This window comes from Ranitomeya variabilis, chromosome 5 (genome assembly GCF_051348905.1).
Source record: "Ranitomeya variabilis isolate aRanVar5 chromosome 5, aRanVar5.hap1, whole genome shotgun sequence".
Lineage (NCBI taxonomy): Eukaryota > Metazoa > Chordata > Amphibia > Anura > Dendrobatidae > Ranitomeya > Ranitomeya variabilis.
In genome coordinates, this window is record NC_135236.1 from 415867362 (window position 1) to 415880626 (window position 13265).

The 13265-nt window shown below is 42.2% G+C and overlaps 1 protein-coding gene across 1 annotated transcript in view; it reads right to left on the reverse strand.

Annotated features, from left to right (window-relative positions):
• Positions 1 to 796: 796 nt before the first annotated feature.
• LEMD3 (LEM domain containing 3) overlaps positions 797 to 13265 on the reverse strand; it is a 153178-nt gene continuing 140709 nt past the window's right edge. The window contains exons 11-13 of the mRNA XM_077265196.1: positions 2000 to 2105; positions 1811 to 1889; positions 797 to 1725 (exon numbers count right to left, since the gene is read on the reverse strand). Coding sequence (XP_077121311.1) covers positions 1571 to 1725; positions 1811 to 1889; positions 2000 to 2105 — 340 coding nt within the window. The 3' untranslated portion in view covers positions 797 to 1570. The remainder of the gene's footprint in view (positions 1726 to 1810; positions 1890 to 1999; positions 2106 to 13265) is intronic.

Here is a 13265-nt window from a genome sequence, read left to right on the forward strand (position 1 = left end):
GTGGACTTAGCAGCACACGAGAGTGTTTCTTTCATTTCCTTGTGATGGTAAATAAAAACTAAAAGCATGTGTTCCTTGGAAGGGAGTTGAGCTCCCAAAAATTCACCATCAGGCACCTTTTCAAGTAACCAAATTCCCTTTCTAGTACTCTTTCAGTTGAACTACCCGCAAAACATAATAGAAACACAACATACACATTAGTGTGATGTCGATGATACATTTTCATGAATTTCGGTACTTTCAGATAAAAGTGATCAAAGTGTGCAACCTCTAAATATTAATTGATTTCGCTAAAATTTTTTACATTGATCTTTTAGATGACTTAGACCAAGGATTCAAGCAAAGTCATATGAAGATCATAACTTCGGAAAAATGAAACACCCTAATGGGCATCCTCCAATTCCTTGAAGAGCAGTCACACCTTACAACACAAATGTAAATTGCCAACTGAACTGCCTGGCGTTATAGGAATAAAATTAACTCAAGATAAAGCTAAGATTTTAGTATTCAAGGAAACTGCTTTGCTAATTGATGGGTAGAAAAGGAAGTAGAATAACTGCTTCTTTTAATAAATCAAAAACTTTAATAGTGAGGAATACAGGCATCTTCCTTGTTTATACATTTACTACACATTTGGGTGTCAGGACCCAATGTATACGAGTGTAACAAAATTCACTGGCTTGATCTTCACAATTGCTATAGTGTGGAGGCCAACATTCTGGAAAACAAAATCTACTGCCACGTCAGCCATACCCTGTTCTAATATTTCTGAATAAATACATCATTTCACAAAATAAATTGTCCAGCATCTGCCAATTGCTTATTTATTGCTCACAATAATTGGAATCTTTACAATTGGTATCAGACCTCACGTGAAACAAAGTCAGACATTTTATATAAAACCTATAAAAGATATTTAAATTTGTATCTAATACTTTTAAAGGTAACTGGCTGTTTGACCTTTATGAGATGGTGCAGCCAATTTCTTATATAAAATAACATTGTTATGAATAAAATAGGAAGCTTATTTACTGCTTCTAAGCAGACATTTGCACAAGACTTGCCGCCACCAATTACACTTAAATACAAAAGGCAAAGTACATGTCTTACAATTCTTACCTTCGTAAGCCAGATATTCCCCGTACTTCAGCTGTAACAAAATCACTATCTACAGCAGCAGAAGTCATAGTTATCCTCAAAAATTTACAATTTACTATTAAGAGTATAGATATATATGACAAAATAGTGTGCAGGATCCCATAGGAATTCAATAAATTATCTTCCACATTTCAATTTAAGAAAACAGTCGTATGGTTCACAAACAAGTCATGATCATCTCAAATTGGTCCTTTAATGCAAGAAACCACTAGTTTTCCTCTGTTAATCTTGTAATGTCCTTTGGATGATTATTGACAAGACAGAACAAGCTGTGTTCTCAATGGAAATGTTAATATACTGATGACGATGGGGGAAAAAAAAAAATACATAAGAAAAAAAATAAAAGGGAAGACAGGTGCAACTCAGGACCCCCACCCCTGCTGCAAATATAACAGTCATTATGACAGCAGTCTCATGAGGATGGAGATGTGCCTGTTCGCAGATTTAACTGTGACAAAGAGTTCATTTGTTTGTTTAAGGGCTTCAGAGGAGTGTTGCATGTCAGCGCTGGAGGAAAACGATGATGATATCGATCTAATCGCAAATATTTAACAGTCACCAGCTTTCCTAAAGGAAGAAAAAAAAACACTTACTAAAACAGCTGGCCTAATCAAACCAAATGTACTAAAGTACAAAATGTGGCAATCCTTACCATCAAACCAAGATCCATGCAATGCCTTGAATGCCTTTCCTGCATAATCCGGTGACAGACACTTTACATAGACACAACCCTATATATATATATATTTATATAAAAAAAAAAAAAAAATTTAAAATACATACAATTTATAAACAAACAAAGCAGCATGGAATTCAGAGACAAGAAAAGTAGGACCATTACCTCACGAGAATTTTTATCAACTGCAATGTGAACAATCCCTTCATTATCACTGCATTTCTCCAGAATAGCTTCCTGAATTGCCAAATGCCAGTGATCTCCAATTTCCCTAAAAAAAAAAATAAAAAAATGTAAAAGTAAAAACACGGCCCATGAAACATTAACCTTTTAAAGTGATAGGTTATGAAAAACTAACAGTTTCATAGAGGTTTTTATTAGCGATGAGCAAATACACTCGTTAATTGAGATTTCTCGAGCACGCTCGGGGGTCCTCCGAGTATTTTTTAGTGCTCTTAGATTTAGTTTTTCTTGCCGCAGCTTTATGATTTACATCTGTTAGCCAGCATAAGTACATGTGGGGATTCCCTAGCAACCTCCACATGTACTTATGCTGGCTAACAGATGTAAATCATAAAGCTGCGGAGCTAAAAACAAACTCCAAGCAGTAAAAAATACTCGGAGGACCCCCGAGAGTGCTAGGGAAATCTCTATTAACGAGTATATTCGCTCATCACTAGTTTTTATGTTAGCCAAAATGTTCTTAATGTATACATTTACTTTCAAATAATTTTTTATAATCTTAGGCTACGTTCACATTAGCGTTAAGCTAATGTGCGTCGGGTTTGCGTCGGCGACGCAGCGGCGACGCATGCGTCATGCGCCCCCTATACTTAACATGGGGGACGCATGCGGTTTTTTTTGTTGCGTTGTGCCACACATGCGTCTTTTTTGCCGCAAGCGTCGGACCAAGAAAACGCAACAAGTTGCATTTTTCTTGCGTCCGATTTTCGGCAAAAACCGACGCATGCGTCGCAAAACGCAGCGTTTTTGCGTGCGTTTTGCCGCGTTTTTGCGTGCGTTGTGTCGCCGACGCAGCGGCGCACAACGCTAGTGTGAACTTAGCCTTACACTGTATAGGTGGTACCTTTCAATTTAATTTCATCTGTCATGATAATGAAACTGTAGAAAAGTCTTCTGTGCATATGGTACAACATAGGACAATTAAAAATCTACATCCTGCAATTTAGATGCTAGATTCTTCCACTTCCTGTTCTATACAGAAGATTTTCCAGCAGCCTCATGACACATACAATGACAGGTAACACCTCTACACAGTCACAGCTCCCTTATTCACACTTAAAGGGAATAGTCACCCCAAAATTGGCCTATAAACTAAGGCCACCAGCATCAGGGGCTTATCTACAGCATTCTGTAATGCTGTAGATAAGCCCCCGATATATCCTGAAAGATTAGAAAAACAGGGTATATTATACTCACCCAGGGGCGGTCCCGCGCCTCCCATCTTCATAGGAGGACGTCCTCTTGTCTCCCTGCCGCGGCTCCTGCTCAGGCGTACTTTGTCTGTCCTGTTGAGGGCAGAGCAAAGTACTGCAGTGCACAGGTGCTGGGCCTCTCTGACCTTACTTTGCAGCGGGACCGCCCCTGGGTGAGTATAATATAACCTGTTTTTCTCATCTTTCAGGATACATCGGGGGCTTATCTACAGCATTACAGAATGCTGTAGATAAACCCCTGATGCCGGTGGCGTTAGTTTATAGGCCAATTTTGGGGTGACCGATTCCCTTTAAAAATTAACTTTGCCCAAATAAGAACTAAGCTTAGAGGCCAGTGTAAAATTAAAAGGTCTATTTTTAATTTTCCGTATGTTAAACTATATAAAAAATATGGTAAATGCGCACATGTTTGACACTACAGATTTTTGCCTGGAAAGGAAGATGAAAAATTTGCAATGTATTTTAAATTAACAAAGAGGGTGAGCATTTACCCAAATCTCCATAAATAAAGCTAGCGTCAGAAATGTGTGGATTTAAAAAAACACAGAATGGCAATTTATGCTGCAGGTTTTTACCCCCAGACATCACCGTTACCAGACAATTCATTTGGCCCGTTTCTCCTTTAACCCCTTCACACCCAAGCCAGTTTTCACCTTCCTGACCATGCCAAATTTTACAATTCTGACCAGTGTATGGGGTCATATATCTGGAACGCTTCAATGGATCCCACTGATTCAAAGATTTTTTTTCATGACACCTTTTACTATGTTAGTAGTAAATTTAGGTTGATTTTTGCATTCGTGAAAATATCGGAGTTTTGGCCAATATTTTGAAATTTTCAAAGTTGATACATATCTGGTTTAAGGCAACAAAAAATATAACTATTGTATAATATATCTAACATTTATCAGATGTCTACTTTACATCAGCATCATTTTGTAAAACAATGTTTGTTACAGTTTAAAGTTTGTTAATCTGCGATTTCATTTTTCAAACTTTTTTTTTTTTTAAGGAACAGAAGAAAATGGACTAGACTAGTTGTTGTGCAATTTCTCCCGAGTACGCAGATACCCTATGTGTGGTCGAAAACTACTGTTTGGCACACTGCAAGTCACAGGAGGGAAGGAGCGCCAATTGAATTTTGGAGCGCAACTTTGGCTGGAATAGATTGTGGATGCCATGTCACAATTGAAGAGCCGCTGACATGCGTTAAAAAAACAGCAGAAACCCCCACAAGTGACCCCACTTTGAAACTAAACCTCTTGAGGAATTCATCTAGGGGTATAGGGAGTATTTTTTACCCTCTGGTAATTTTCCATTTACTTAGGCTTATATTGTATAATTCTGTGAATTGCCTCTTTTCCACTAAAATGTTGCTTTGGCCCCAAGTATTCAATTTCTCCTATTATCCCATTTGAAAATTAAACAGTACAATTTGTTGTGCAATTTCTCCTGCGTAAGCCAATACCCTGTGTGTGGTCAAAAACTGTTTTTGAGGCACAGCTCAAAAAAAGGAAGGAGAGCCATATTGGCTTTCAGATTTTGCTGGAATGGTTTGTGGGTGCTGTATCACATTGGCAGAAGGCGCCAAAACAGTAGAACACCCCATAAGTGACCTCACTTTACACCTCTTCATCTAGTGGTGCAGAGATGATTACCACCACAAGTGTCACATAATTTGATACCATTGGCAGTGAAAGTTTTTCTTTTTCTTGTTTTTTTTATTTAAACCACAAATCTTGTTTTAAGCCCAGATCCTAAATTTTTTACATTTGGAAATGGGTAGAAATGGCACCTGTGACCCCACTTATGAAATTTTCCAGAAACAAGCAGCAGTGGATGTTGCCAAGTGAAAACTGCTCTACAATGTACTGGGCGCCGCTGCGTCTTCCGCGTCCTCTGCTGTGACGTGAAGGTCAGAGGGCGCGATGACGTGGTTAGTGCCTGAATGTCAGTGCAGAGAACATGGAAGACATAGCGGCGCCTGGTGGAACGAGGACAGGTGAATAAACGCAAGTGCCGGGGACCTGAGCGACGAGTGTGTCATTTTTTTTATATTTTTTTATCGCATATGGGGCAAATATATGTATGGAGCATCTTATGGGGCCATAATCAGCATTTGTGCAGCATTATATTGGACAAATATCTCTATGGGGCATCTTATGGGGCCATAATCAGCATTTGTGCAGCATTACATGGGGCAAATGTGTCTATGGAGCATCTTATGGGGCCATTATTAACCTTTGTGAAGCATTATATAGGGCATATTGTAATATGGAGCATCTTATGGGACCCACCAAATTTTATGGAGCATTATATGGGGCGTATTTTGTATGGAGCATCTTCTGGGGCCCATCATGAACTGTATGGAGCATTATATGGGGCTCATGATTCAATATGGATATTCAAAAACACTTAAACTACTGATGTCTCAATTAATTTTACTTTTATTAGTACCTATTTTTGAAATTTATCGGTAGCTGCTGCATTTTCCACCCCAAGTTTATACTCGAGTCATTAAGTTTTCCCAGTTTTTTGTTAGGGGTCTCGGCTTATACTCGAGTATATACGGTATTTTCCACCATCATTTTCAAAATAAATCTTGCCAAATCAGACAAGGTGATTTTCTGGATTTGTTTTCTCATTTTGTGGTCTACCTATGATGTCAATTACAGGCCTCATCTTTTTAAGTGGGAGAACTTGAACAATTGGTGGCTGACTAAATACTTCCCTCCCCCCCACTAGATCTGGTCTTTACACAATTGGTATCTCTGCATCTGGACTTTAATTATACCCATAAATACATATTTTGATGTAAAATAAAAAATTTTACCGTTTTTTGTACTTAGTCCCTCAATGGGTCTAACTTATCATTGTTCGCTGGTATAATGCATTGCAGTACCTGCTTTACACTGACCGAAGCCTCTTAAGAATGCCATAGCTGACAGACCCAGAGGTAATGTCATGACTACAATCGGGCCATTGCGATGACATCGCAGGGTGTGATCAAGAGGGTAAGGTAGCCCCCTCCCAGCCTTTTAAATGTTGCGATCGATATTAATTGCAGCACTTAGGGGGTTAAATGGCCTGGAGCAGTGTGTGCACCACTCCCGACTGAGCCAGGTCTCTAGCATCACATAAGAGGAGAGCCAGTTGGAAATCGTACAGGTTCACACAGCCCACTGTGCAATGCACGATCGCCATGACGTACCTTGAAGTCATCGGTCAGTAGCCCCAATCCAACCATAACATACTTGTATTTCAAATGTTGTAATGTAAACATTAATAGCTTTAACAAAACTTACTAGGCTTTTGCCATCTCATTCCAGCACTGTTACTTAGGGTACTGTCACACAGTACCATTTTGATCGCTACGAAGGTACGATTCGTGACGTTCTAGCGATATCGTTACGATATCGCAGTGTCTGACACGCAGCAGCGATCAGGGATCCTGCTGAGAATCGTACGTCGTAGCAGATCGTATGGAACTTTCTTTCGTCGCTTGATCACCCGCTGACATCGCTGGATCGTTGTGTGTGACAGCGATCCAGCGATGTGTTCGCTTGTAACCAGGGTAAACATCGGGTAACTAAGCGCAGGGCCGCGCTTAGTAACCCGATGTTTACCGTGGTTACCAGCGTAAACGTAAAAAAAACAAACAGTACATACTCACATTCCGGTGTCTGTCCTCCGGCGTCTCAGCTTCTCTGCAGTGTGAGCGCCGGCCAGCCAGAAAGCGAGCACAGCGGTGACGTCTGACGTCACCGCTGTGCTTTCCGGCTATGGCGCTTACACAGTGGAGAGAAGCAGAACGCCGGGGACAGACACCGGAATGTAAGTATGTACTGTTTGTTTTTTTTACGTTTACGCTGGTAACCACGGTAAACATCGGGTTACTAAGCGCGGCCCTGCGCTTAGTTACCCGATGTTTACCCTGGTTACCGGGGACTTCGGCATCGCTCCAGCGCCGTGATTGCAACGTGTGACCGCAGTCTACGACACTGGAGCGATAATCATACGATCGCTGCGACGTCACGGATCGTGCCGTCGTAGCGATTAAAATGGTACTGTGTGACAGTACCCTTATTGGACTGCTTCCTATTACTTTTGATAAGACCGTGAGATTAGCACTGAGGACAAGTAAACCTGATCCTCAATATTGATAAGCTCTTGCTATTCCCCCCCATTCCACCATTCATTGCTTAGTGTACATAGGCAGAATGTTGCCAAAGCTATCAATTGCATTGGGAGGGTTATGCATAGCTCACTGAGAGAGAGGGTAGCTCTGCAATAAATCAAACTGATCAAGATTACATGATTATACAAATATGCCAGAAGGATCAACCATCCTATGGAAATCCAGGTTATACAAAGGAATAAAATCATACCTTTATATCTGCAATCTGGAGACTCATTGCAGAGAAACAGGTTTTTACACAGGTCAGCACTCCAAGCTCTGTTAGAATAGTTTTTCTCTGTTGAAGATCTATCATAACCGCTGCACCAAGAAGTGATACAGACTCGCAGTGAGGAATCGCCGCTTTCTGAGCCGGGAACAGCAGTGATGTATTCATTATGCATACTCCCAGGCAGAAACTGCCCAGTGGGTGCCACCTTGCCCAAGTGTATGGCTGCAGATGTCAAGACCAGACAGACCCTTTAAACCCCTTCATGACCCAGCCTATTTTGACCTTAATGACCTGGCCGTTTTTTGCAATTCTGACCAGTGTCCCTTTATGAGGTAATAACTCAGGAACGCTTCAACGGATCCTAGCGGTTCTGAGATTGTTTTTTCGTGACATATTGGGCTTCATGTTAGTGGTAAATTTAGGTCGATAATTTTTGCGTTTATTTGTGAAAAAAATGGAAATTTGGCTAATATATAGAATTTTTATTCTGTTAAACGAGAGCGTTATGTGACAAAAAAGTTAATAAACATTACCCACATGTCTACTTTATATCAGCACAATTTTGACAAACATTTTTTTTTTGCTAGGGAGTTATAAGGGTTAAAATTTGACCAGCGATTTCTCATTTTTACAGCAAAATGTACAAAAAATTTTTTTTAGGGAACACCTCACATTTGAAGTCAGTTTGAGGGGTCTATTTGGCTGAAAATACCCAAAAGTGACACCATTCCTAAAACTGCACCCCTCAAGGTGCTCAAAACCACATTCAAGAAGTTTATTAACCCTTCAGGTGCTTCACAGCAGCAGAGGCAACATGGAAGGAAAAAAAATGAACATTTAACGTTTTAGTCACAAAAATGATCTTTTAGCAACAATTTTTTTTATTTTCCCAAGGGTAAAAGGAGAAACTAGACCTCAAAAGTTATTGTACAATTTGTCCTGAGTACGCCGATACCCCATATGTGGGGGGAACCACTGTCTGGGCGCACGACAGGGCTCTGAAGGGAAGGAGCGCCATTTGACTTTTTCAAATGAAAAGTTGGCTCCAATCTTTAGCGGACACAGTGTCGCGTTTGGAGAGCCCCTGTGTGCCTAAATATTGGAGCTCCCCACAAGCGACCCCATTTTTGAAACTAGACCTCCCATGGAACTAATCTAGATGTGCAGTGACCACTTTAAACCCCCAAGTGCTTCACCGAAGTTTATAACGCAGAGCTGTGAAAATAAAAAATCATTTTTCTTTCCTCAAAAATTTTTTGGCAAGCAATTTTTTTTTTCACAAGAGTAACAGGAGAAATTGGACCCCAAAAGTTATTGTCCAGTTTGTCCTGAGTAAGCCGATACCCCATATGTGGGGGGAAACCACTGTTTGGGCACACGTCAGGCCTCGGAAGGGAAGTAGTGACGTTTTGGAATGCAGACTTTGATGGAATGGTCTGCGGGCATCATGTTACGTTTACAGAGCCCCTGATGTACCTAAACAGTAGAAACCCCCCACAAGTGACCCCATTTTGGAAACTAGACCCCCCCAAGGAACTTATCTAGATGTGTGGTGAGCACTTTGAACCCCTAAGTGCTTCACAGAAGTTTATAACGCAGAGCCGTGAAAATAAAAAAAAAATTCTTTCCTCAAAAATTATGATTTAGCAAGCAATTTTTTATTTTCACAAGGGTAACAGGAGAAATTGAACCCCAATAGTTGTTGCCCAGTTTGTCCCGAGTATGTTGGTACCCCATTTGTGGGGGTAAACCACTGTTTGGGCACACGTTGAGGCTTGGAAGAGAGGGAGCACCATTTGACTTTTTGGACGCAAGATTGGCTGGAATCAATGGTGGCGCCATGTTGCGTTTGGAGACCCCTGATGTGCCTAAAGAGTGGAAACCCCTCAATTCTAACTCCAACACTAACCTCAACACACCCCTAACCCTAATCCCAACTCTAGCCATAACCCTAATCACAACCCTAACCCCAACACACCCCTAACCACAACCCTAACCCCAACACACCCCTAACCCTAATCCCAACCCTAACCCTAACCCTAACCCCAACACACCCCTAACCACAAGCCTAATCTTAACCCTATTTCCAACCCTAACTCTAAGGCTATGTGCCCACGTTGCGGATTCGTGCGGATTATTAAAAAATGGTGCGGAATAATCTCAGGTAAAAAGGCACTGCTTCGTACCTGCGGATTTACAGCTGATTTCCAGTGTTTTTTGTGCAGATTTCACCTGCGGATTCCTATTGAGGAACAGGTGTAAAACGCTGCGGAATCCGCACAAAGAATTGACATGCTGCATAAAATACAACGCAGCGTTTCCACGCTGTATTTTCCGCACCAAGGGCACAGCGGATTTGGGTTTCCATAGGTTTACATGGTACTGTAAAACCTGATGGAAAACTGCTACGAATCCGCTGCGGATCCGCAGCCAAAGCCGCACCGTGTGCACATAGCCTAATTCTAACCCTAACCCTAGTTCTAACCCTAATGGAAAAATAAAAGTAAATATATTTTCTTTATTTTATTATTGTCCCTAGCTATGGGGGTGATAAAGGGGGGGGGGGTGATAAAGGGGGGGGGGGGGTTCATTTACTTTTTTTTTTTTTTTATTTTGATCACTGTGATCAAAATGTACCTGGAATGATTCTGCGGCCGGCAGATTCGGCGTGCGCACTACGCATTAGCCCGCCATTTTGGAAGATGGGCGGCGCCCATGGGCAAGACGGACGGACACCGGGAGGTTCGGTAAGTATGAAGGGTTGGGATCGGAGCGGGGGGGTTAGCGGACAGGAGGACGGAGGGGAGCAGAGCACAGGACGGGACAGGACAGAGGACTGGGGAGGAGATCGGTAGCAGATCAGGGTTTCCAGCTATGGCCGATGATATTGCAGCATTGGCCATGGCTGGATTGTAATATTTCACCACTTTTCAAAGGTGAAATATTTCAAATTGCTCTGATTGGCTGTTTCACTTTCAACAGCCAATCAGAGCGATCATAGCAGCCACGTGGGGGCATAGCGACACACACCCCCCCCCCCCCCCCCCCCCCGGGCTGAAGTACCACTCCCTGTCCCTGCAGATCGGGTGAAATTGGAGTTAACCCTTTCACCCGATCTGCAGGGAAGCAATCCCTCCATGACGCCACAGGTCGGATTGGCACCGACTTTCATGACGCCTACGTGGTGTCACAGGTCGGGAAGGGGTTAATGGAGCGCTGAAGACCAGCTGAACACTGCTCGGCTATCTCTGGTGGTTTTTAAGATCAAACCCCCAGAAATCAGGAAGTTATCCCACAACAGAAACTGATTTCAATTAAGTTTACAGAAATAAAAAATGTTTCTTTTACCACAAATACCCACATATCCCTGACTTGGGATCCTCCTTTACCTCTCCACCAATGGCAGGAGGATTCGTGTTTATTTTATTCACATGGCGCAATTAATTCCAGAAAGCATTACACACATTGTGAGCCGCATTAGGGACAGTGCTGATAATCTACTTTCCCCATCAGTATATCTTTGGAATGTGGGAGGAAACCAAAGTTCCAGGAAGAAAACTACATAAACATGAGGAGAACAAACTCCTTGTAGATGTTGTCCTTTGTGGGATTTGTACCCAGGACCCCAGCACTGCAAAGTTGCAGTGCTAACCACTGAACCTCCATGCAGTGTTGCACAGATCTCGTCACTGTGAACTGAAGATAGTTGGAATCTTGGGTGTAGGAAGAGTAGCAAGTCATGAGGGTAACAGCTGCTTCCTATACCATAGTTTCAGTAACATCACTGAGCAATTATATTTTTCCATTAAATTTATTTTGCCCCACATTTTTTTCTCTTCACAGGCTGCAATAGGTGAAAATAACTGCTTAGTTTGTTATGAAATAACTTCCAAATGCAGCAACATCCCATCATGGTTTTGAGAACATGGCGCACACACACACACACCTTGATTTTTGGAGCAATCATGTTTCTAGATGCGATTTGCCGACCTCTTAAGGTACCAGAAAATTAGATACCCGCCTCAAGAGATCTCATTTTGGAATTTTATCTACAAATGTATTGACTTATGACTCCACAGGTGTTTTCTGAAGTGAGACCAGTTTGTACTTCTGGAGACCTGAACCTGTAAATTAAGCAGGGTGTTCCTGCTACAGTAATGCCATAAATAGATGCCGACTGTGGTTTAACCCCTTCATGACCGTGGGATTTTCCGTCTTCCCGTGTTCGTTTTTCGCTCCCCTCCTTCCCAGAGCCATAACTTTTTATTTTTCCGTCAATATGGCCATGTGAGGGCTTATTTTTTGCGGCACGAGTTGTACTTTTGAACGACATCATTGGTTTTACCATGTAGTGTACTAGAAAACGGGAAAAAAATTCCAAGTGCAGTGAAATTGCAAAAAAAGTGCAGTCCCACACATGTTTTTTGTTTGGCTTTTTTGCTATGTTCACTAAATGCTAAAACGGACCTGCCATCATGATTCTCCAGGTCAGTTACGAGTTCATAGACACCTAACATGACTAGGTTATTTTTCACCTAAGTGGTGAAAAAAAATTCCAAACTTTGCAAAAAAAAAAAAAAAGCGCCATTTTCCGATACTCGTAGCGTCTCCATTTTTCGTGATCTGGGATCATGTGAGGGCTTATTTTTTGCGTGCCGAGCTGGCGTTTTTATTGATAGCATTTTGGTGCAGATAGGTTTTGATCACCCGTTATTGCATTTTAATGCAATGTCGCGGCGACCAAAAAAACGTAATTCTGGCGTTTCAAATTTTTTTCTCGTTACACCGTTTAGCAATCAGGTTAATGCTTTTTTTTTTATTGATAGATCGGGCGATTCTGAACGCGGCGATACCAAATATGTGTAGGTTTGATTTTCTTTTTATTGATTTATTTTGATTGGGGTGAAAGGGGGGTGATTTAAATTTTTATATTTTTTTCACATTTTTTTTAACTTTTTTTTTTTACTTTTGCCATGCTTCAATAGCCTCCTAGAAGCAGGCACAACGCGATCGCCTCTGCTACATAGCAGCGATCATCAGATCGCTGCTATGCAGGAGAAATGCAGGTGTGCTGTGAGCGCCGACCACAGGTTTTGACAGCGGCATTTAACTAGTTAATAGGTGCGGGCAGATCGCGATTCTGCCCGCGCCTATTGCGGGCACATGTCAGCTGTTCAAAACAGCTGACATGTCCCGGGCTTTGATGCGGGCTCACCGCGGAGCAGCAGGGGAGCTGACCTCGGACGTACTATCCCGTCCGAGGTCAGTAAGGAGTTAAGCAGTGGGGTTCAAAACGGAAGGGGGCAGTTTGAATTGGGAGGGCAGACTATGGAGTTATTTTCTCGGGGGAGGGGTGGGGGGTTTAACCCCTTTCTGACCTCGGACGGGATTGTACGTCCGAGGTCAGAAGCCCCGCTTTGATGCGGGCTCCGGCGGTGAGCCCGCATCAAAGCCGGGACATGTCAGCTGTTTTGAACAGCTGACATGTGCCCGTCATACGCGCGGGCAGAATCGCGATCCGCCCGCGCCTATTAACTAGTTAAATGCCGCTGTCAAACGCAGACA